The sequence below is a fragment of the Poromitra crassiceps genome (assembly GCF_964638095.1).
Source record: "Poromitra crassiceps genome assembly, chromosome: 18".
NCBI lineage: Eukaryota > Metazoa > Chordata > Actinopteri > Beryciformes > Melamphaidae > Poromitra > Poromitra crassiceps.
In genome coordinates this window covers 23,687,557-23,712,699 of record NC_139636.1, presented here as the reverse complement: position 1 = coordinate 23,712,699, position 25,143 = coordinate 23,687,557, and the positions used below count along the sequence as shown (strand labels likewise).

Below are 25,143 nucleotides of genomic sequence, written 5' to 3'. Positions count from 1 at the left end.
AACATACATTATGTAAAAATACATTTCTGTATCATCTATAAGTAGGCTACCTGTTGCATTATAGAGGCGGTGGTTAAAACATAATCATAGCCATTGAAGTCTTGAAGTCGGCAATGCAGCTATATATATTCACCATACCAAATAAGATAGGAATGAGCAAATAGCTCAGTGGGAAGGGCGTCTGGGCTTCCACGTTGGAGGTATCAGGTTCGAATCCGGCTTCCAGATGGTGACTTATTTTTATTTTTATCTCGCATAAATAGTTACAGTTGGACATAACACTGCCATATACGGTTTAAAGAAGTTTCAGAAAGTAATATTAACATAAAAATAATGAAATTGCGTGCAGAGGACTGTTTACAGTACACTGTTAAGCCAACCTGTTTCCAAGGTTGTAGGAATGTGATGCCACCGGCCATAATGACGTGCGCCCGAGGTTGGCTCCCGTTCTGCCACCGTTGAGCCACTGCTGTGCCAACGTGGCATTGCTATCTGGGTGTGGATTCCACACCTGGATCTATTTAGAGATCCTTGATGTGACAAAGTTTGGGAACCCTTGGTTTAGGAAACCTTTAAGAACTTCATGTCCTAACAGGTGAATAATTGAATATGCTGGTGCTGTAAATTTTACACTTAGAAATAGCTACTGAAAATCAAACAGTCAAGACAATAGTAAAGTAATTTTTGCAGACAGAGATTTATATGCTAATTGTATTATATTTGGCTTCAGTTGGGGCCTGCCTGGGGGCCGATCCAGATTTTTTTCAGGGCGTTGGGACTGGAGGTTGGGAGGGCAGATGTGCCGTCATGTGACGTCTCTCGTGAGACAGACAGAGAGAGACACACTCATAACTCGCTCGCTGCTTCACTGCTACAAAGAAGGAATGAGAAAACTCACTGGACGATTTAATAGCAGGCTAAACTGGAACAAACCTACGGGGATCAACATTATTCAGCTTCATCGCTCCGGCTAGACAGTTGCTGCTGCTGCTGTCGGTTGTCGACGTCAGCGTCCGCATTCCTCCAGACAGCAGCACTGATTTGAAACAACTGAGATTAGCTTCAGCAAAGCGAGCTAGCTTACGGAGTGTGTTTGGTTCACGACAGCTGAAGGAAAGTGAAGGGAGTCCCGTCCGGAGCTGATGTTCCACCTCGGCCAGTGACAGGGTAAGGGCGGAGATCAACTTTACAACAAGAACTTGGTCTTATTTATATTTCAGCATGGACGTGGTCTCATTACTGTCTGTTATTCATTAACTATAACGTTAGACTTTATTAAGTTAGTGAACATGAAAAGCTGATAATTAATGCAACCATTTTCAGTAGTGGTTCCCAAACGGGGGTCCGGGGTCCCATAGGAGTCCTGGAGGCCACCAACAAAATGTGAATGTGCTCAGATTTGCTGTTGTGTCATTCATATGTAACTCGCTGAGTAAGTGACGTGGAAGAATGCCTTGTGATTGGTTTTGTGTCTCCTACTGTCAACAGAGCACAGAGGGTCCTAGACATAAGAGTTTGGGAACCACTTCTAGCCTAGGTTGGCCCACTGTGGTCTAAAGTCTGTCAAAATTATTCATCATTCATTACTGACATAGCAGCTGCAAGCAACACAATATTAACTCAACTATATCCTCCTAAACTCTTTTCAGTCCTTACAGAAACCCTACGGGAAGGAGAGACGAATATCTTGATGTCATAGTCCTAAAATAATAATAATAATAATAATAATAATAATAATAATAATAATAATAATAATAATAATAATTATTATTATTATTGGTTTCAGATCTCTTGAATTTGTGTTAATCTGTCCATCACTAACCATGTTGATTATATATATATTTGCTTGTGGTCTTGTGAAGGTTGATAGATCTGGATCCAGAGCCCAGAGTGGAGGGTGGAGGCCAGGCTGGGCCCAGGCCACAGGGAGGCAGGGACCATGGTGTCGTCTCCCGGCTTCGGAGCTCCTCGCTGGAAATCAAAGAAAAGGAGATCAGAGAGAAGGGCTCCGAGATCCTTAGGGAACAGCTGGATGCTGCACAGAGGGTGTTGTAGCCTACATTATACTAACACACACACACAACCATAGCAAACAATGTGTGACCTGAAAAAGAGCGAAACACTGCAGTGCCCTTCACAAAGGTTTGTTCCAGTTGAGTAGTTAACCCCTTCTCTCCCACGCATGGCAGGAGCTGCAGCTGAGAGACAAGGAGTGTGAGCGTCTGTCGCACGTCAGGAACCAGCTGGAGCAGGAGCTGGAGGAGCTGACAGCCAGTCTGTTTGAGGTGAGATGTAATCATAACCTCCACAGTTTGTTTGAGTTCAGATGTAATCATAACCTCCACAGTTTGTTTGAGTTCAGATGTAATCATAATCTCCACAGCCAGTCTGTTTGAGGTGAGCTGTACTCATAACCTCCACAGACAGTCTGAGTTAAGGTGTAATCATAATCTCCACAGTCAGTCTGTTTGAGGTGAGCTGTAATCATAACCTCCACAGACCCTCTGTTTGAGGTGAGCTGTAATCATAATCTACACAGTCTGTTTGAGTTCAGCTGTAATCATAACCTCCACAGACCCTCTGTTTGAGGTGAGCTGTAATCATAACCTCCACAGACCCTCTGTTTGAGGTGAGCTGTAATCATAACCTCCACAGACCCTCTGTTTGAGGTGAGCTGTAATCATAACCTCCACAGACAGTCTGTTTGAGTTCAGCTGTAATCATAACCTCCACAGACCCTCTGTTTGAGTTCAGCTGTAATCATAACCTCCACAGACCCTCTCTTTGAGTTCAGCTGTAATCATAACCTCCACAGACCCTCTGTTTGTGGTGAGCTGTAATAATAACCTCCATATACAGTCTGTTTGAGTTGAGCTGTAATCATAACCTCCACATACGGCCATCACCTCTCCTGACTGCACTGTCACTGTGACACACGCCTCAGGCCTCAATGCCAAGGCACTGTGCTATTAGCTGTGATGAGATATGAGTCTTCATGATTGGCACAATTCACTGTTCATTCAGTATGAATGACTATGTAAGAATTACTTCTGATCAGAGGTTTCACACTCCCCACTGTTACATGTAGATAGACAACAAACACCTATTGAGGTTTGGGTGCGCTGGCCAATGAAATATTTTTTAACTTTGTTTTAACGTTTAATGTCTTCTACTACAACAGGAAGCTCACAAGATGGTGCGTGAAGCTAACGTCAAACAAGCAGGAGCGGAGAAACAACTGAAAGAAGCTCAGGGGAAGGTGTGTGTGTTTGATAACATTGTTTCTTTCTTTGTAATGTTCCCTTGTACTTTTCTAGTTTAAAACTCTAGGTGCTGCTTAATGTGTTGAGGAGTTCTCATGACCTTAGCACCCAATAAATCCATTTATAGTCAGTAATCTATTTTTGAATATGCATGGTGGTAAGTCTGAAAATAAGGCTGCTATTCTAAGTTCTAAAACTTTCTTTTTCAGACAACGAGGTGATTATTTGTCGACACCAATGTCAAATGAATCGCTTTCTGCCTAAGTGCTGTAATTCATTTCGTTACCGATCTCCCACCCAGCGTCTTTTCTGTGCCTGGCTCCTAGATCGACGTTCTACAAGCAGAAGTGACGGCGCTCAAGACTCTGGTGCTGACGTCGACGCCCTCCTCGCCAAACCGCCAGCTCCATCCACAGTTGCAGTCCCCGGGCAGCCGGGCCTCACACAAGCATGGCGGGGGCCACGTCCGCAACAAGAGTGCCAGCGGTGCGTTTCCAGCAGCACCTGCACCGCCCTCTGTCTCCCTTCAGCCGGTGGCCAAAGAGGACCGAGAGGTAACCTGGGTGTCTTCCTACGAGAGAGGAAAAAACACCCCCTGTGTTGTGAAATGAATCTTGCACAATTGACTCTTTTCCTTATGTTTTTTGCAACCTTGCATTCCTAACCCTCAGTCTGGTTGCCAGCCCTTCATATCTCTTGCCTTGTGCCACGTTCCTCTTTTTTGCTTCTTTCGCTTCTTCTTTTTCCGTTTCCTCTTTTCTCTCACTACTAATCTCTCTGGCTGTTCTTCCTCTCTCCTCCTCTGTTCTCTCTTCCTCTCTCCTCCTCTGTTCTCTCTTCCTCTCTCCTCCTCTCTTCTCTCTTCCTCTCTCAGCCTGCTGTTCCTGCTCTCCTCTCTCTGATTCTGTGCCTGGTTCCTAGCCACTCTGTCAGTGTGACCTATGACCCTTACTGGCAGGAGCAGGGGCTAGGGACTCACACCAGACAGGTAACTGCATCTCATAGACCAGGTAAGCTGCCTGCTATTCGTGCAGGTGTAGCTACTGATGAATAAGCATATCGCTTTGTTGGAGTTGTCGGCATTTAAAGTGGCAATAAGTAAGATTTTTACTGCCCCCAAAATTATCACAATATATCTGCATATCTGCAATTAGCATAATATATTGTAGCGAACCGGGGTCTGGGTGGATAAAGCGAGTACGTTGGTCCTTGGCCAAAGGGCATTGTCCCTTTGGTCGGATGGTTAACGTCTTGGGCTTGTAAGTTGGAGACCTCGGGTTCAAAACCAGCCTCGCCTGTGCCGTTACAATATCTATTATAGGAATATTGGTCTATTCATAGTATTCTGTCACATCACCACACGGCCATCTGGGTAGGAAGATAATGGGTGATTACTATCAAATCAGCCAATGCGCTGTGCATATTTTGAAGTGCCATATTGGTAGGAAATACATGTGACATCATGGGAATACTATGAATAGCAGAGTGATTGCTTGGCCAGGTGCTGGCTTTCCAAACTCACTTTATAGCCTATCATACTCTCTGTTTTGGAACAAAGGTTCCCCATCCTTTGGAATTTCAACACACCCCAAGTCTCCTCCCTCCCATGTCAATGTTTAACTGCTCCACGATGGAGAACAGTGCTACGAGTGAGCGTTTCAGCTCATGTTCTCAAGCAAAAATGTTTGGCCCGCAGGCCCCAAATTCGGCAGCCATGCACTGACCAGACGTTTCTGCTGCTGGTGTATGTTCTCTCTTCACAGAGAGTGATAGTGTATGTTCTCTCTTCACAGAGAGTAATAGTGTATGTTCTCTCTTCACAGAGAGTAATAGTGTATGTTCTCTCTTCACAGAGAGTAATAGTGTATGTTCTCTCTTCACAGAGAGTGATAGTGTATGTTCTCTCTTCACAGAGAGTAATAGTGTATGTTCTCTCTTCACAGAGAGTGATAGTGTATGTTCTCTCTTCACAGAGAGTGATAGTGTATGTTCTCTCTTCACAGAGAGTGATAGTGTATGTTCTCTCTTCACAGAGAGAGTAATAGTGTATGTTCTCTCTTCACAGAGAGTAATAGTGTGTTCTCTCTTCACAGAGAGTGATAGTGTATGTTCTCTCTTCACAGAGAGTGATAGTTTATGTTCTCTCTTCACAGAGAGTGATAGTGTATGTTCTCTCTTCACAGAGAGTGATAGTGTATGTTCTCTCTTCACAGAGAGTGATAGTGTATGTTCTCTCTTCACAGAGAGTGATAGTGTATGTTCTCTCTTCACAGAGAGTGATAGTGTATGTTCTCTCTTCACAGAGAGTGATAGTGTATGTTCTCTCTTCACAGAGAGTGATAGTGTATGTTCTCTCTTCACAGAGAGTGATAGTGTATGTTCTCTCTTCACAGAGAGTGATAGTGTATGTTCTCTCTTCACAGAGAGTGATAGTGTATGTTCTCTCTTCACAGAGAGTAATAGTGTATGTTCTCTCTTCACAGAGAGTAATAGTATGTTCTCTCTTCACAGAGAGTGATAGTGTATGTTCTCTCTTCACAGAGAGTAATAGTGTATGTTCTCTCTTCACAGAGAGTAATAGTATGTTCTCTCTTCACAGAGAGTGATAGTGTATGTTCTCTCTTCACAGAGAGTGATAGTGTGTGTTCTCTCTTCACAGAGAGTGATAGTGTGTGTTCTCTCTTCACAGAGAGTGATAGTGTATGTTCTCTCTTCACAGAGAGTGATAGTGTATGTTCTCTCTTCACAGAGAGTGATAGTGTATGTTCTCTCTTCACAGAGAGTAATAGTGTATGTTCTCTCTTCACAGAGAGTGATAGTGTATGTTCTCTCTTCACAGAGTGATAGTGTATATTCTCTCTTCACAGAGAGTGATAGTGTATGTTCTCTCTTCACAGAGAGTGATAGTGTATGTTCTCTCTTCACAGAGAGTGATAGTGTATGTTCTCTCTTCACAGAGTGATAGTGTATGTTCTCTCTTCACAGAGAGTGATAGTGTATGTTCTCTCTTCACAGAGAGTAATAGTGTATGTTCTCTCTTCACAGAGAGTAATAGTGTATGTTCTCTCTTCACAGAGAGTGATAGTGTATGTTCTCTCTTCACAGAGAGTGATAGTGTATGTTCTCTCTTCACAGAGTGATAGTGTATGTTCTCTCTTCACAGAGAGTGATAGTGTATGTTCTCTCTTCACAGAGTGATAGTGTATGTTCTCTCTTCACAGAGAGTGATAGTGTATGTTCTCTCTTCACAGAGTGATAGTGTATGTTCTCTCTTCACAGAGAGTGATAGTGTATGTTCTCTCTTCACAGAGAGTAATAGTGTATGTTCTCTCTTCACAGAGAGTAATAGTGTATGTTCTCTCTTCACAGAGAGTAATAGTGTATGTTCTCTCTTCACAGAGTGATAGTGTATGTTCTCTCTTCACAGAGAGTGATAGTGTATGTTCTCTCTTCACAGAGAGTAATAGTGTATGTTCTCTCTTCACAGAGTGATAGTGTATGTTCTCTCTTCACAGAGAGTGATAGTGTATGTTCTCTCTTCACAGAGTGATAGTGTATGTTCTCTCTTCACAGAGAGTGATAGTGTATGTTCTCTCTTCACAGAGTGATAGTGTATGTTCTCTCTTCACAGAGAGTGATAGTGTATGTTCTCTCTTCACAGAGAGTAATAGTGTATGTTCTCTCTTCACAGAGAGTGATAGTGTATGTTCTCTCTTCACAGAGTGATAGTGTATGTTCTCTCTTCACAGAGAGTGATAGTGTATGTTCTCTCTTCACAGAGAGTGATAGTGTATGTTCTCTCTTCACAGATGGACACCGTTCTGTATGCAGAGTTTTTGACGTGGAAGGAGCAGCCCAGTCTAGACCGCACCTCTGCCTTCCTGAGCCGCATCTACAGGGAAGACATCGGACCGTGCCTCTCCTTCACAAGATCTGAGGTCAGACAGAATCTCATCGCTGCTTTGTTGCATTTGTGGGATTTGAATGCTTGAAAGTGTATTAAACTGATGGCTTCTCGCTCTACAGCTGTCCCAGGCGGTGCAGAGTGCAGTGGAGAACAACACTTTGACCGTTGAGCCTGTGGCCATGTCAGCATTACCCATGGTTAAAGTCTCAGCCGTAGAATGTGGAGGGCCTAAGTGAGTTATCCTGTTTCACGTCTAAGTAATAACCATCAGTCTGTCCTGTCTTTCACCATTCATTGATAAACAATGGTCAAGTCAACAATGCAACGTCTCTCTTACTTGGCTGTTTTCACCTTTACCGTTTGTCAGATATATTTGTCATAATTTAAGGGTTCTCTCTGTATCTGAGAAGGGTTGAATCAAAGGGCACACATTTCTAATCACCGTTTGATTAAAAAAACTCTTTTTTTCCAGTGGCTTTAGGGCAGCAATAGAGACGTAAGTCTTTTCAGGATCCAATCATTTGCTAACCGTTTCACTAACTGAAATTAGCATGATTTGAAGACCCCATCCAGACTTTGAAAAAGTTAAGACTTTGAAAACTCAACTACCTTGCAAATTGGTTGGTTGCCCAGCAAGCAAAATTTACGTCATGACGACGTCTTTCAGTGACGTCCAGGACTAGGCCAAATCACAGCCGATTTGGGGATGATTTAGATGTCTACGCCAGGACGTTGTGCTGACGTCAAAATATGATGCTACCATGAATGGGCATATTCAGTTATTCTGCTATGTACATAGTGTGTATTCAGCAGCTTTATACATAATTATGTCCAGATTAACAATTTATGCTACATTTTCAAAAAATAAAATAATGCCTGGGATTTTAACCCAGGATCTCTACCTTATCAGCCCACTACTCTACCATTACTCTATCTGTTCACTGAGGTAATCAGTGGCAAGTAATATACCGTTTCAAAACATGGATCCCTTTTTACTTGTTCTTTTAACAGTGTATCACATCCAACCATGGAGTCGGGACAGTTTAAAAAATGAAAAGTAATTTCATTCAAACCTTAATCAAATTTTACAAGTCGTGTCTCCAGCCTATAACATTTACCCAGCACTCCTGCACACCACAGGCTAGACGAGACACGAATATAGGCTATACCGAATATAGGATGTAACGTTATTATGGCATGTTTTATAAAATGTGGGTGTCAAGTCTTTGTGGATCGGACATCACAGTATGATCGTCTATAACATTTTGTGTAAGCAGAACCCCAAAACGCATTAACCCTGCCAAAAATACTACATTCAAACTTCCAACTCGTAAATGTAGTTTACGCCTCGCAGTGTATTTTTTTGCCCAAAACAATCTGGCAACAAGATATGCAGGTGAGCCAATTTCCCCGCAATTGATCTCCTCGTAGTCCCACCTCCACAAAACAGCTTGTTAATCAGCGCAGATTGTCCCACAAGTGCTGATCAGTCACATAAGAATAGACCAGACTGAAACATACGTGATTTATTTGACTTGGTTGATTGCAACCATTTAGTTACAGTATCCTCACGGATATTTCAGTGGTGGGTGAAGTTAGTTGGATGTGATACTCCGGACCAGATCTGACTCGTCATGATATGACTTGAGCTGCCCCCTATTGGGCTCTCTCGATTCGTCCGGGTCTGTCCGTGCTTGCTGGGTGATGCAAATGTGCAATCATGAACAAATTTGTAAACAGAGACAGAGGAAGAGGATGGGGTTCTGCATGTTCCTTCGTATATATGAATGTAATCTTCCATGGTTTCCTTCTTCCAGTGACTAACTCTCTGGTCATGCATTGCCTCTTTTCTGCTGTTGCTGTTCTGAAATTGCGTAGGTCTTTCCTCACTCAAAATCTGGAATGCATTTTCTTGTTATACTCTCATTTAGCTGTATTCAATGTTAATGTATGTCTAGGATATGTATATCCTATATCCTATAAGGCAGTGTTTCTCAAACTTTTTCAGACCAAGGACCACTTAAACCAATGAAAAAAACTCAGGGACCACCTAACTCCCAAAACATCCCCAAAAACAATAGTCCTACTACTTCAACTGTAAATGACAAATTACAGGCTAATTAAATGACAAATAGCAGTACAATTAATCACATTTTTGGCTTCCCACAATTATGAAAACAATATAACCAATATAAAAAATATATATGTAATTTATTTTAGTTTAATAGTCCATTTAACTTTTCTTTTTTTACATTTATTTCTCCTGTTCAGTTCAAATATGTTCAAAGAAAGTTTTTTCAAGTTCAATAAATGCACAATGTTGCCAAAGTCAAATAGGCTATCTTTTGCCATCTTCAAGTTGCATTCAGTGATGTTTTTGTGTTCAAATAAGTGTTAAATGGCTCTATATTCTGACAGCAATGACTGAGATAGAGTGTTTGGTCAGTAACTTGGAACTCCCAACCACCCGCTGTACTCTGTCTCTCTCCTGTAGCCCTGCAGGCAGAGTGGACCTATCTGTCTCTTCGGGGTGAAAAAATACATAGTCTTTTACAGGCAATGTGATCTGACCTTGAGTTTCCCAGAAAATGTAAACATTTCTCTGATGGATAGTGGGAGGTAAAAAAAAGGAAAAAAATATAAATCTACTCGCGGACCACTAGGAGGCGTGGTCCGCGGACCACTGTTTGAGAAACACTGCTATAAGGGGATGTAACTTATCTCCAGTGTTTGTTTGTAATATAAAACAATTTCTCTCTCTGACAGCTGATCTTCTTGTGCCTCACAGGAAGTGTGCATTAAGCGGCATGTCGCGGCTCTGCCGTCATCGCATCAAACTCGGTGACAAGGGGAGCTACTATTACATCTCTCCCTCCAGCCGAACGCGGGTAACTCACTTTCTCTCCCTAACCTTCATCGGCCACGTTGCTCCTGTTTTGGTATCGCATGTGATGTGTGACCTTGTCCTCACCCCACTTCCCCCTTCTCTAGATCACAGCTGTTGGCAACTTTTTTACCTATATTCGCTACATCCAGCAGGGTCTGGTGAGACATGATGGTAAGTTAGAAAACATTGACATCTATTAGCATTTCCAGTAATATTGTATGTATGTTGTTTCGAAACACCCTATTACTACGAAAGTACTGCCGCAGTGGTCGTGGTAATGGTTGGATTCCCCCCCCACCCCATTTGTTTGCACCAGTAAGGAGTCAAACAAGATGTCAAATGAAAGCAATAAGAATCCACAGATCCAATGATGTTAGTTTTATCACTCTACGATGAAAACTCACTGAACTAGCAGCCGACAAACGACACTCACTACCGCGACATGCGGCAGCAATAGGGTACCTTGAACCAGGGCATATCTGGATGTATGTTTAAATGAGAAATGATTGAAACCATCTCTGTGATGCCTTCCTTGCTACTGTCTTTGACAACAGGGGGTTCATTTGACTAATAGAAATGTATTGTTTGGTCCTGTCTCTCTCTGCCCCCGACCAGCGGAGCCGATGTTCTGGGAAGTGATGCGTCTCCGCAGGGAGATCACCGTGGCCAAGTTGGGCTTCTACCTCACTGACCAGGGCTAGAAGAGGAGACAAGACAATGCACACAAGCAGCAACAGGACAACATGACCCCAGAGACACTTGAGCATAGAGACAAGTATGAGTTTAAACTGTGGTAACACAGGTCTTGGATCAGTGTTTGTAGGGAAGCAGGAAATGACTTTTGGCTTTGCAATAAGACAGCGGTTCTCAAACCTTTTTAACTTCAGTACCCCCTTTCCCTGATTTCTTAATCCAAGTATCCCTTTACCTGACTACAACATTTTGCTTAGAAAACGGCGAGAGCAAATTATAGAATATGATGCAATGAATGAATGATGACCCACCTTTTTGAAGAATATAACATTACAAAATAAGAAATGGCGGGGGAAGAGATACAATTAGTGCCTTCTAAGCAGATTTATTGTTTCATTTATTTTCATGATTGATTATTGGATTTGTCCATTTTCCCCTCTGAAGTACCGGCTGTAGTACCTCCATGTACCCCTAGGGGTACGCGTACCCCAGTTTGGGAACCACTGCAATAAGGCAGCCCTGCTAGAAAGAAGTAAAATAAGATGTTTTTGAGGACAGAATATTAACCATGAGTTTGTGATACATCTTGCCATATCACACAGGCCAAACTGTACTGTCTTGCAACCGTTCACACAGCAAGCAAGTGTGGAGGATCGTTTCAATTTTCCTTAGTCTTGTGATCTCTGAACCTCCCCTCTGAAATACATGCAACTTCTCCCATTAGTAGAATAGATTCAATGTATCATGAGGCAAGCATCAGTTTATGCAAATACTGAGCACAACACAGGGATGGTAGTAATCTACACAGAGAGGGTAGTAGTTGGTCTCTTACCTCAGTCTCAAGTATTTCATTGACTATATCTATGTGGTATCCACAGAGCAATGATTTGGTTTCGTCTTACATAAATGCCATAATCATTCGTATCACTCAGCATCTTGCAAGTGTTGTCACCTCATAACCACTATAGCCAAGACATTTTGTCTCTGCATGGCCTTAACTTTGTTGATGCACTCTTGCACTACGTATTCTAGATGCCTATAGCCACACGAATGAAGCGCCTGCAGTTAAGTTATGGAAATAGTTCCATAGTTTTGCCTCTTGTAAGATACAGCTTCATGTTAGCCTGGTCTGAACTATCTAATCAAATACTGTATATTGTCAATGAAATCAAATGGATATTACCACATTCAAAATAGTGACAGTTTTGCTATGTAGTTGGAATATGAACACGCTTTAATACAGTTAATGATTGCAATATCATATGCACAACCGTTGCTGTAGTTTTGCACTTTTGCAATGCACAGTACGTACATGGAAGCCATAAATGACTTTGCATGAATGCAGTACATAGCCATAATATGCAATGTATATTGTTTTACCTCATAGTATAGTGTTATTAGCCAATTTTTACACAGATGGTCTTTGAAGATAAAAATGAAGAATATTGAGTGTTAAAAAGTGCAATAATTGCTTCTTGGCCTTATCTAGGGCTTGGAGGTTCCTAATCTCAGCGTACTAAAATACAGTCATGTCCTCCAGTGTATACACTCCATTAAAAACAAGGCTAAATCTCCTTTGTGCTGTCTGACTAAAGGTCCTGTTTATATGAAACCTGATATCGGTTAAATGGATTAGCTTGTTTGACTATAATGCTCTGTATTCTTAGCTTCTGTTTTAGGTTTTAGTAGCAGTTCATAGGAAGGTTACATCTGAGGTTTGGGAATGATGACTCAGCAGCATTCTATTCCACAACAGTTCAGTAGAACCGGCTGACAGACCTATTTCACCCAGGGCAAGTCACTGATTAAGGTCATCACCTGGTTACCCCGATACAAAAAAAACTCTGCTTCACACCTACAGTTGCCTAACAGGTTTATGAGGGGAAATATGGCACCATGATCCAATATGTTCAGAATGTGTTCCGCTCAGAACAGCATTATGGTTTGAAAATCTGTTGTTGGAGCAGGCATTCCAACAAGTCTTTGGTTTCCGGATTCAAAAGACCTTTGTAAGCTTCTGTTTTTGTGGCCTTGTCATACCAGGTTATAATAGGACCTTAACAGTTTGACATGGAGCTAATGAATGAGCACAGTCAGACTGCTCAACGTGACATGTGACCAGAGGACAAAACATGATAACACTCCCAAGGATTTCCTTTCACGCTTTAGAATGGTGTTTACATTAATATTCTAAAATAGGGTTACTTATCCAAGTTAAACACATTTTCATTTGTTCAGTATGATATGGATCTGTTATACATGGGCTTTAATCAGACATGAACGACAGAATACAGAAGGTCGGTTCCTAGTCCAACAAAATAATGCACCACATTCCTGTATAATGTTTGGTTAACCGCCCCCCTTGCAACATCCACCACTCAACTCTTCTTTCTTTGGGTAATATCTGCAAGGAAAATAATCAGACTCATTTTAAACCCAATGTTTTAAAACACTTTTATAGATTATATTTTGAGTGAATAAAGTTGTTTTTGTAATATTATTTTTACTTGATAATTCACTGAATTTGTAAAGCTTTAGAAGTACCGTAAATCTAAACAAAAAAAACTCTTTATTTGAGTCAACTAAAAGTCCAGGCAATAATTCTATAATAGCTACGTGTATGAAATAGCAAAATGTGGTGCAGGCTCTGTTCATTAAGTAGACTTCTAGCATCGATGGCTTACCTTCGATAACAAATCATGATCATAACCAGCATGGCAACTCCACCAACCACTGCTATAACTGCTGTGACAACCGAGACGACAGACAGCGAGGAGGCGACTGCGTCTGGATCAAAGAACACAAACGGGAAGGGACATTCATATCAATCATAGAATTGACATTGAGTGCCAGCCAAATGACCATTCAGAAGTGAATGGGATAACCCTTCTATCAATTCAAATTATATGGGATTGACAGATACTGATATGTTAGCAATGTTTAATCATCTTAGCAATGATCTTGATATAATCGTGCAGCATTAACAACAAAATAACCTGAACTGACCTGAACAAATATAGGAACCTGGTATGTTGAGGCACTCCATATTTTGTGGACAAGGGGAGATCTGTTCTTCACATTCATTGATGTCTGTAAAGATCAGTCAAGAACATGGATACCCGTCATTAATGCAAGTTGTATACACACTCCAGTGTACTCCAGTATGTTGAACAGTACAGGTTAAGGCTCAGTACCCTGGCAAGTTGGGGGTGCAGGTCTCCACTGCTGGCTGGCCGGATCACAGCTGACAGAGGAGGAGCCCAGGAGCTTGAAGCCAGAGTGACACTGATAGAGAAGCATAGGGCCACACAGCAGAGAGTAGCCAGACTGGATCCTGGGTATTGGACCGCAGCTGGGATCTGGAAGAGAAGAGGAAATAACAAATTGGCTACCACACTCCCAAGACATCCCTATCCTCCTCTCAGGGTTCCCACGGTCATGGAAAACCTGGAAATGTCATGGAATTTCAAAATCTCGTTTTCCGGGGCTAGAAAAATCATTGAATTACTAAAATCATTGAAAGTTTTGGAAAATTCATGCCATTCACCTCTATATTGGATTTTAGTGCTTTTTCTATCTCTAGAAATATTTAGTATGGAAATTTATTTTCAATACCAGAAATGATTACTACACTGGACAAATAGGACACACCTCTTCATATTAGATTTTAGTGGTTCTTGTATTTTATATTCATATTTTTATTCACGTTTTATTTCAATAGCTTCATGTAATGTGATGTAGCACTAAAATCCAATAAAAAGAGGTGTGTTCTATTTGTCCAGTGTAGTAATAGCTTCTGGTATTGATTCAGAGTCATCGCTGCCTCACATTACATGGAAATTCTATTATGGATCCATGAAAAGCCATGCAAAAGTTCTGAAATTTGATCCATGAAAATGTGTGGGAACCCTGAAGCTGACACGTTGTCCTCTGACTTCCTGACCTGAGTCTGGCTCTTTCCAGGGGCTGAGGTCGATCTGGGGGACGAGGGGGTGGGAGCAGGTCAGCATGTCCTTGGTGCTCTCGGTACGCGAGAACGGGTCAGCAGGGACGTGGGTGATGTGGCTGTTGTCACATATGATGCGGGACAGAGAGACAGTGTGCAGGTGTCTCCTCTGGGTGCTGGTGAACACCCCTTCCCTCTCCCACCAAAATCTGGGACGCAAAGACAGACTTGAGTTTACAATTTACGACACTGGTGGATAACCCAGATTTATCAGTAGAGGGTGCAGGGCCGAATTTCAAGACATGGCATGAAGCAGGCATAAAAAGGGTGGATGATCTCTGTGAATGGAAATTTTAAAACTTTTTTTTAAAAACAAATCCTTAAAGGTCCAGCACAAGATACCTAACAAGGATTTTTACAAATATTTGCAAGTCAGACAGTATGTGTAGATGAAGATGAAAACGTTTTCTTGACCATCAGATGCAGGAGCATTGTGTCAAGATTCTATTCTGAATGACAAAATCTGAACTTGGATGGCCTTGCGTGACGGGGATTAAGTGCAGTCTGGCATGAAGGTAATTTAATGAGACGGGAAAATATTTTTATTTATTTTGACTGTTCATGTACATCAACAACGTTTAATATTACTGTGATCTGATGATTTGATGAATGCTGTGTGTAGTATCCTGGACCATCTATGCAAAATTCCAAATACTCTATATGGGATCGAGTTATTATTTTATTTGTGAAAATCAAAAAGAATGTTCAAAGGAAGCTCTCCCGCTCTTATCGATCATTTTAATGAAAGTGTAGCATGCTGATACTGTGCACCAGGGGTGGACTTAGTGATCTGAACTGTCTTATTTTACCTGTCCCCATCTCTCAGAGCTCTGAACTGTCTTTACGTGTCCCCGTTTCTCAGAGCTCTGAACTGTTTTTACCTGTCCCTGTCTCTCAGAGCTCTGAACTGTCTTTACGTGTCCCCGTTTCTCAGAGCTCTGAACTGTCTTATTATTTTAACTGTCCCCGTCTCTCACAGCTCATTATTATTTTACCTGTCCCCGTCTCTCAGAGCTCTGAACTGTCTTGCCAGCATGCAGGACAACAGCGGTCCGACTCGGCCACCTGGCAGCGCAGGCTCAGAGATGGCCCCCACCCACACATCAATGTTGTGGGGCGTCCCGTACAGAACCTGGAACTTGTGAGCCAAAGTGAGGTTTCCCAGGATGTCGGCCAGCTCAGATGTAGTGTTTGGAACAGAGAGGCCACAGAAACGGCGCCATGAACTGTATCCTGGTAGGAAAGATGGGAAATGGAGACATGGAGACATTGAGAGAAGACTGAAGAGGGGTATTAACTAGAGACCATCCTGCGATGGGATCACACCAGCCTGCGACTAACGAATGTGAGCCAGGGACATAAAGTTTGGAGGCCAATTTGGGGGTATGGTGGGGGGGGGGGGGGGGGGGGGGGGTGGCCTTGCTTCGATCACACCCATGTTCGAACTCGACCTTCATTTTTATGTCAACTACACACCTGTAACGTTTCGTGACTGCATCCTGCATCGTTTTGATGTTATTGCGTTCTGCAATAACATCTGTCCAAACAGGCAGACAGTAGTCAAAACGCCTTCTGTGGTACAGTAGATCCCGCTACAGGTCTCCAGACCATATTTTGCCATGCCGACATTCAAACACACACGCACGCACACACACACACACGTCGCAGTGATTCCCAACCTGTGGGCCGTGGGCCTCTCGGTTGGTCCGTCGAGGTATTGCAAGTGGGCCGCCAAATCATTTAGATTTCTTTTTACAACTCCTTGCTGATTGACAGACAGTTCCTTGAAAATTGTAAGACTGAAAATGCTGCAACATGTTTCAGATGCTGTGTTAGTGACTGTGGAAAATAAGTGCTCTGAGAACGCATTATTTGGCCTCGGTATGTTTTATGGGGTTGGAGGTGGGCCGTGAAAAGATTTGAGATTTTCATGTGGGCCCTGAGTTAGAAGGTTGGGAACCGCTGCATTAGTGCCTTATCATGCATGTTCACTACTGTGACCAGAGGTAAGTACGTTAGTACCAGGCAGGCCATGGTCCCGGCCCCTCTGGAGGTTAAGAGCTCCGAGGTCCAGAGGCATCCCTCCCTGTGCCTGAAACAGCCTCTCTGTCAGCTCCTCCACCATCATCTGGCCCGGCGCCTGGAGCTTGGCTGGGGACAGCAAAAGGCCGCGCAACACAGGATCTATTCCACCTGATAAACAGAAGAATAATAGTCTACTCTATAGCATCACCTACTGGCAACACAGAAAGCGGTTTATCTTGAGAACCGTTGGTCCATCCGATCGACTTCAAACTTGGAGAGTGTGCTACCGGGAACCCAACGGTGTGCGTTGCCCAATTTCAGACGCACAGTCATAGCACCATCTACTGGCAACGAAAAAAGCAGTTTATCTCGAGAGCCGTTCATTCGATCGACTTCAACCTCGGGGAGTGCGGTGCCCGATTTTGGACACGCACACAGTCACAGCGCCAATTATTGGCAATTCAAAAAAATATATCTCGAGAACCGTTCATCCAATTGACTTCAAAATTGGGGGGTGCGCTGCTGGGAACCCGATGGAGTGCAGTGCCAAATTCTAAATTAGGACACGTGCCTAGTCATAGCACCACCTACTGGCAACACAAAAAATGGTTTATCTCGAGAACCGTTTGTCCAATCGACTTCAAACTTGGCGGGTGCACTGCTGGGGACCCAAGAAAGCGCAATGTTGGATTTTGTGCAATTTGACCAATCAGAACATGGCTTTCACCTATTTCGAGAACTGAAATCGACCTCAAACTTGGGGGGGGGGGGGCGCTGCTGGGGACCGACAGAGTGCAGTGCCGAATTTCAGCATGAGTTTGGAATGAGCGTGTGCTTATTTCTAGTTTGACTGAGACACATCAGAGTACAGGGTTGTTCCTCTTACCTTCCTGCACAACCCTCCAAGAAGCAAACAGGGAGTGATGCAGAGGCAGGGGGGGGTACTGGGGGTTGGAGGTGTATCCCGGCCCCAGTCTGGTGACTGTTGGCTGCACAGTGACGTGGGCAAAACGAAATGCAGCAGCTGCAAAGACGTTAGCAATGCTGGGATCCACCTCAGGATTATAACCCTCATAAGGAGGCATCAGGTGGGAGTTGGCTCTTTGCCCCAGGACCCGTGGCAGGTAGTGTTCCCATGTTAGGATCTGGAATGGTCAGGATTAAAGGATAAGTTCACCCAAAAATGAAAATTCAGTCATCATAATACTCAGTCACCCCATGCCGATGGAAGGACGGCTGACATTTTTACCACGTGCAGCACCTGATCAAGAGAAGGCTTTTTTCATGCAGGGAGAGGTCAATGATATCCAACTGAAGCAGACAAAACGGTCAGTGATACCTGGTGAACAGCTCCCATGATCTTGCGGGCCTCCTGATACAGGATGTCAGGGCTCCAGTGAGGGTTGAGCAGGTGCAGCTCTTTAACCAGGCGGTTGTGCTCTCTCAGAAAGACTGTGTGTAGCGCGATCATTCCCAAATGCTCATTGGCACGTGAATCACCTACAAAAGAACAAGAATGACAGCTCAGACAGTTGTAAATACACTAGGGATCTCGTGCGCTACGCTCGCTAGCTCGCCTGTCCTGCAGCTCACTGAGCTGCCGCTGCAGCTCGCCAAGCTGGCCCTGCAGCTCGCATTCGCAGCTCGGCTGCTGCGCGCACGGCCTTGCCCGCAACTCGGCTGCTGTGTGGCCAATGAGACCAGCATCACTGATGATGTCATCAGTGGGATTTATGACATCACTGATGATGTCACAGTGGATTTATGACATCACTGGGATTTATGGCATCACTGATGATCTCACAGTGAGATTTATGACATCACAGATGATGTCACAGTAGGATTTATGACATACAGTGGGACAGAGAAACAGAGAAACAAACAGAGCCCCATCTCCCATTTACAGTATATACTGATGATGATGATGATGATGATGATGATTAGATGCCAAACCAAAAATGTTATTATTCCATAGACAATATGGGGGAAGGAAAAAACAAACGAGAAAAAACAAGAAAAAAAACAGAATCCCTTCCAAGTCAAGTCAAGTTTATTTGTATAGCCCTAATTCACAAGCATGTCCCAGAGGGCTTCACAGAAAATACTGTATGTCTAGCTAATTCTAGCTGACACAACAGTAGCAAATTACAGCCTTCTCTATGTTTTAATTTGTTATAAAGGTCACAGTGTGTCAGTACCTCTTGGATATTTGTGATATATTTGTGATCAGCAATATCAAGACTCTCCCATCTTGAGGCCTGCTAATCCGGCCACACCCAGACCGATCGCCATGTCAACCAAACCATCTTTCTTCAAAGTTTTGTCGATGAGTTTCTCTCTGCTCCAAGGCCTGCTTGTTCCCCGGCTCATTCTTCAGCAGAGTCCGGATGTATTTCACGGCTTTCTCATACGCTTGTAGTCTGTAGTTGGCCACTGCCAGAAGTAGCCTCGAGAGAGCCGTCCTGTGTTGCTTTTTGAACCAGCTCCTTCAGCAGCGCAATTCCCTCCTTGATATCGCCTGGGTACTTGCTCCTGATCAGACACCACGCGTGTTCAAACTCAGTGTCTTTGGAAATCAGACACCATGCATGTTCAAACTCATTGTCTTTGGAAACGGCACCCTTCACCAGCTCAGCATTCAATTTTAAAGGATCCTCAGGGGCTACCACATCACTCACGAAAGCCTCCATGTTTTCCTCTTCCATAGTCACTTTCAAGTGCAACTGCTCAAAGATGTCAGCTACAGAAAATAACTGTGCCGCAAGGAGGTGCTTATGGCAGTTGGAGGTGAAACATTGCTTATTCTTAGCATGTATGACATGACTGAGATCACAACTGCACTTATGACATCACTTATGACCTCACAGTTGGAGTGACATCATCAATGACCTCATAGTTGCAGTGACATCCTCGATGACCTCACAATTGAGTGACACCGATGACAGTGGTCCAGTCCACATTAGGTCACCGGTTCAAATCCAGCCCGTGGGTGTTCCAATGTGTATGGTCTCATCAGTTGGTATGATTCAATCAATCTGCCCAGATAAAAAAATAAAAAAAATAAAAATAAAGTGACCCTCAAAGTGATGAGGGTCCTGTGAGAATCACTGGACTAGATGGTTCATTCCATTTATTTCTGGCTACTTTAAGCAGCCAGAAAGCTGGTCTGCTATTAACTGAGCAGGGTTGTACCACAGACAAGACTCCTTTCCCATATAATGTCAGATAGTTCAATACCAAGTTCCCCCTGCCACACTTCTCTAATCCTCTCAGTAGAGGACGTGGTGCAGTTGTCAAACAAACATGCAAATCTAAAGATAAGATGCTTGGAGTGAGGCTCAGCAAAACAGAAAAAAGCAGGTTAATTTAATTGGGAGTGCTTCAAAGGTATGAATCTTGGATCGAACATGAAGGTATCTCAACCAGTGCATGCTGGGCAACTAAAATTTCCTCTTCAGTGGATCAAAGGATGCAAAGTGACCACTAATGTACTAATACTGACTGAATAAATATGAAAAAAAGTTATATTAAAATATGTTCCAATATACCAAGTAGTTATATAAGCTCTGTGGTTGTACTGGTTTGCTTTGCCATGCATGAAAAACAAACAAAATAAAAAGTATTTGAATATATTCAAACTAATGTTTTGTTTAGAAGGAATATTCTAATATAATTTTGGGCCAATTTTTTGATTGATTGATTGATTGAAACGATTTATTTCAAACAGTTAAAACAATACATAAAGTGAAAAAACAGTAAACATAACAGTCTAATAGACTTCATCAAAAGGAAAATACGTAAAAGCAAACATAAAAAAGGTGAACTGTTTGAAAAGGGGCAGGAAGAAGCCTAGGCTTATCGAGTCCAGCCCCCCAATCATTCATAAACAAAGTCATACATCCCTATATTATATGCCTATCCCACCTCTTACGCTCCTCCCCACATGCTCATGCATACACATACATACATATATATGCATGTATATACACAAACGTACACAAACTTACCCATACACATACATCATAAATCCACCTACAAATCCCTATCAATACCCATTCCCAATAATACAATCCAACATTACCCCAAAAACCCAATCTTTTGATATCAACCTGTGTTGAACCAATGCATCCAAGAATCCATCCAATGTATAGAACAATTCTTTACATAATGTATTTTGACAGCCCTAGCTGCTTACCAGCTTGAAAACAGGATGTGGTGTTGTCTTGGTGCCGGGATCTGTCCGACGCCTCTGAAGCGGTGGAGTTGTCACCTCTACGAGGGCCGCAGGGGTCCAGGTGAGCCTGCAGGCGGGGCAGGAAGGGCATGTAGGGCAGGTCCTGGTCTGCATATTGGGGGTTGAGGGACATGGAGCCCAGAGGAGATGAGCGGTTGCGCAGAGCCGAGGCCAGATGGGTGGAGCTGCCGTACACCATGCTGGCATCCACAAAGGAGGTGATTGCGTTGAGCTGCTCTCGGTGGCGATGAGGCAGCGATCCACCACTACAGCTTGGGGCCGAGCGGAAGAAAGGCATGCAGCTCTGGATGCCAGTCCGAGGATCTGACAGAGGGATCTGTCAGCGGAAGTGATATAGCGTCGCTGTCGGTTTAAAAACATCATAACTCCAATTTTGGTGATTTTCATGTTTTAATTTAAAGGATCCTCTATGCGTTGGGAAAATTGGACAATCCCTGGATTAATGAAACCTTTTCAAAACCAATTAGTAGAGCCCGACCGATATTGGCCTATCACAGATACATTATATCAGTATTGGCATACCGTATGTATGTTGTCCGATATAGCTGATATTGATTTATTTATAGTTATTTATAATTATTAAATTCCCAGTGAAGTTTACTGTTTCAGTGCACTGATGTCATTTTGGATAATAAAGGTTATTGTTATAGTCTGCCTCCATTACATATCTTTGTCACAAGTGTTTGATATTAGCAAAAAATGTGTTTTGAAAGAATGTGTAATGTATGTGTAAAGAATATCAGCCGATATATCGATATCTGATTTTTTTTTAACTCCCAAATATCGTATCGGCCCCAAAAATCCAGTATCGCTCAGGACCTACAAATTAGATGAAATCACAAATGCCACAGTCATCAAAACAAAAACGTTGTTTTTCTTTGTCCCCGAACATTTGACACACGTTATTGATTGACACATACAAGGTTTTCCCCACTGACTGTATATTGAGTCACCCAACAAATACACTTAAGCCTGTGCTTAAATTAGTGATGACAAAACAGTCATTTTAACTTTGAGCAGTGTGGAGTAGTAATGGTAGTCGATTTTGCTGGAATCAATGAAACTAATAAACCTTTGGCAGGAACATACATACTGCATTATGCAAAACTGATGTAACTAATTTCACAAAGAAAAAATAAACAAGAGGGTCAGCATTAAGACCATACGTAAAAAAAAAGTTAAAAAAAAGTATTGCTGAGGAGAGATGGAAAGGGACACAATACTAAAACACACTGGAAGCAGATGAGCTGATCCGCATGTGAGGCGCACCTGTATGGGGAAGCAGGGCGTGTCCCGGCTGCAGGTGCGGCTGCAGTCAGCTCCCGTCTTGAAGGCAGCTGTGCTGGGGCTCTGGGGCGTCAGGACCACATCGTGGTCTATCCACTGTCCCCACTCCACCAGCAGATGGGACAGAGTGGAGTCCAGAGAGATGTTGTCGTTATGGGTGTACAGCACCGCCTGGGACACCAGCCGCACCTGGAGGGTAAACTAGGTTACGGTTGTTGTTGGAGGTATTACGGCTGACAGAATAACCCAGGGATACTGGCACAGGCACAGGCAGAGCTTACTGGAGGAAGACTGAAGTTATGGTAAGTGTGGTCAGGGTCCCAGCCTCTGGGCTTCCCCTGCTCATCCTCATACTCTGGAAGCAGCCAGCGGGCGTATGGTATATCCGCAGCCCCCCATCTAGGGTACTGTCTGAACAGAGCAACAACACGACGCACACAATATTACACAAGCAAAACCTACTCAACCAAAGCGATTCAGGACAGAAAGTGTTGCGTCACTGTATGTGTTTTTTTGGGACGGCTCTGACCTGTTGTTGCACTCTCCTGTGACAGATCTGTATCGCTCAGACAGACAGTCAGTGTGGCAGCGGGGTCTCTGCAGTTCAGAAGAGCAGCCCGTCACCTGTAGCAGGGTCTCCACATCTCCTTCACTCAGCAGCTCTTTGGCGACATGTAGCCAACAATAACAATAAGCAACAATAATAAACAAGAAGCTAATGTAGCTTCAATAATAATAATAATAATAATATCTGCAAATAATTCAGTTGATTTTAATCTGCTTCAAGTAGCAAACTGGTGGGTTTGCCCCCTGTACAGCGCCAATTCAGATGGCAGAAATTCAGATTCTTGTGCCAGGATACAATGTGGGTCCTTTGGGTCTCTACAACCACCGAATAGTGTACTTCTGTTATTGATTGACACATCAGACACAATGTCATGACACCGTACACCACAACCATCTAGTTCCAAGGTGATTCAAACAAATGCTTAGAATTATTTGCAATCACTACTTGACCCAAGACAAGACTCAAGACAAGATTAGACTACACACTACAAGACTGTCTCTTGGTTAACGGTAATGTTCAGTACCATCAGGGCCGGGCTGAGCCATGGTGTGAGTGTAGACCATTTCTCTGATCAGCTCCACTGTGTTGTCCAGCAGCTCTGCAGCCCGGATGTGAGTCCTGGTTCTGGGTCCGGTCTGCTTGAACTGGGCCAGGAGGTCACTGGGTCTCAGAGCACCTTCAGACAGAGACTTCTTCACTCTGGAAACACAAGAACATTAAGGGATTTGTTTACAGTGCAAACGTAATGCTTCAGGGAAGTAAAATGCTGTATGATTAAGAGGAGGGATCAGCAATAATAATAATAATACAATTCATCATCAGATTTACCTTTCACTTGTGCGGGCGTAAGCTGCATCAGTCAGATCGATTGCTCTTCGAAGAGCCTCCTCTACGAATGTGGATCCCAAATACACAGTTCCTGGAATTCACAGGAAAAGCTTCAGTTAGCTCAACGTACTCTCTAAACTTGACGTATCTGCTATGCAATTTTCAAACTTCCTATGTATAAGTCTTGTATATTTGTGTAAAATCCAATAACAATATGCTTGAGTAAAAAAGCTTCAGTCTGCTCTCCAGCATAAATGGGAAACCTATGCCGGTGCCACGGACAGAGAGGCTACTTGATCTGTTCTTCAGTAATAATCAAACACAAATCCTACCTGAGGTGTTGTGAAATACACTGTTGGGTGAAACATGCTCAGGGAGAGAGAGCAGGACAAGAGCCAGTCCAAGCAGAGAGAGGGACACCTACGACAAGAAAGACATCAAACTGAATACACTAACAGAGGTCGGCTTCTCTGTCAAATCCGTTCAAACTAGCAGTTAAAAACAGAAACTCACCATGAGTGCTGTGTCCATCTAGAGCTCTAAAACGGTTCAGTCCGTGTGAACAGGATTCAGGACTTGTATCCTCACAAGGATGTGTTCATAAGATCTTACTTCTGTTTTGATGTCCTGTACAGACCGCAACCCATCTTGAGAGCCAACAGGTGTGTGTGTGTTAAGTGTGTGTTCTGCTCGGTGCATCAAGGTTGCCATTTATACACTGGCACTGGGGCCAACAGGTATGTGCAGAATCCCCTTATCTGTCCTTCTGGTGACAGGAAGGCAACATCAAACACCGGACTCACTGTCTCGACCTAATAACCTTTCAAATCAAAGCAGTCCTAGTCCTCTCGCTCTTGACGATGATTGGACGTTTCAAATAAATTAAACACATTCGGTCTCTTGAGAGCAAAATGCTTCAAGTAAACACTTGGTTAAATGTGATTGATATAACACACACACACACACACAATGGCCTAGTTATTGTACCCAACAACTTGAGCAACTTCATTTAAGAAAAACCAGCTGCAACATTTGACGTCCATGCAAGGATTCACATTAGACTTTCTAAAGACAATAATTTATAAGCCAAACTACTATAACTTCACAATGACATCATGAAAGCTTCGGTTTCTACGTGTAATTTTTCTATTACAAGTGCGTCAGTGTCTTTGCCACATGCCAAAACCTTCAATCTGATTGTCGCTGTGCCAGAGCTTCCAATGACACACAGGTGGGAGGTATGGGAGATAGGAGCTGAGGGAAGAGCGGATTACGGGAAATTCTGACGGGGCAGGGATAATAATAAAAGCATTCAAAGTTTGGCGAGAAGGGTGGAGGTGAGCAGTCTCTCAGGCCCAGCTTGGTTAATACAGTAAAGTACACGACTCAGAGTAGAGATGTCAGAAGCTCTTGCAAACACAAGC

The 25,143-nt window shown here is 43.2% G+C and overlaps 2 protein-coding genes across 4 annotated transcripts; one reads left to right on the top strand and one right to left on the bottom strand.

The window, feature by feature from the left end:
- Positions 1–2,014: 2,014 nt before the first annotated feature.
- rab3il1 (RAB3A interacting protein (rabin3)-like 1) lies at positions 2,015–15,902 on the top strand. 3 transcript variants are annotated; one of them, XR_014553495.1, is made up of 11 exons: positions 2,015–2,046; positions 2,190–2,285; positions 3,182–3,259; positions 3,590–3,817; positions 7,073–7,201; positions 7,290–7,402; positions 7,643–7,666; positions 9,959–10,058; positions 10,162–10,228; positions 10,673–10,832; positions 15,769–15,902. XR_014553495.1 is itself a non-coding variant. In XM_083654369.1 (10 exons), exons 3-10 carry the CDS (start codon positions 3,194–3,196, stop codon positions 10,756–10,758), a joined length of 813 nt encoding a protein of 270 aa, XP_083510495.1. In that variant the 5' UTR covers positions 2,015–2,046; positions 2,190–2,285; positions 3,182–3,193; the 3' UTR covers positions 10,759–12,279. The 3 variants fall into 3 exon arrangements, 2 of the variants coding, with proteins under 2 accessions (XP_083510495.1, XP_083510496.1); XM_083654369.1 differs by lacking the exon at positions 15,769–15,902 and having other exon boundaries at positions 10,673–12,279; XM_083654370.1 differs by lacking the exons at positions 7,643–7,666; positions 15,769–15,902 and having other exon boundaries at positions 10,673–12,279.
- On the bottom strand, positions 13,100–24,250 carry epx (eosinophil peroxidase; the record flags this gene model as incomplete). Its single annotated transcript, XM_083654774.1, has 17 exons — positions 13,100–13,154; positions 13,435–13,531; positions 13,757–13,840; positions 13,945–14,109; positions 14,694–14,905; positions 15,752–15,989; positions 16,779–16,949; positions 17,668–17,926; positions 18,121–18,281; positions 20,977–21,352; positions 22,306–22,512; positions 22,605–22,734; positions 22,853–22,985; positions 23,415–23,590; positions 23,720–23,810; positions 24,052–24,139; positions 24,233–24,250. 17 exons carry the CDS (start codon positions 24,248–24,250, stop codon positions 13,100–13,102), a joined length of 2,661 nt encoding a protein of 886 aa, XP_083510900.1.
- Between the last annotated feature and the right edge of the window lie 893 nt (positions 24,251–25,143).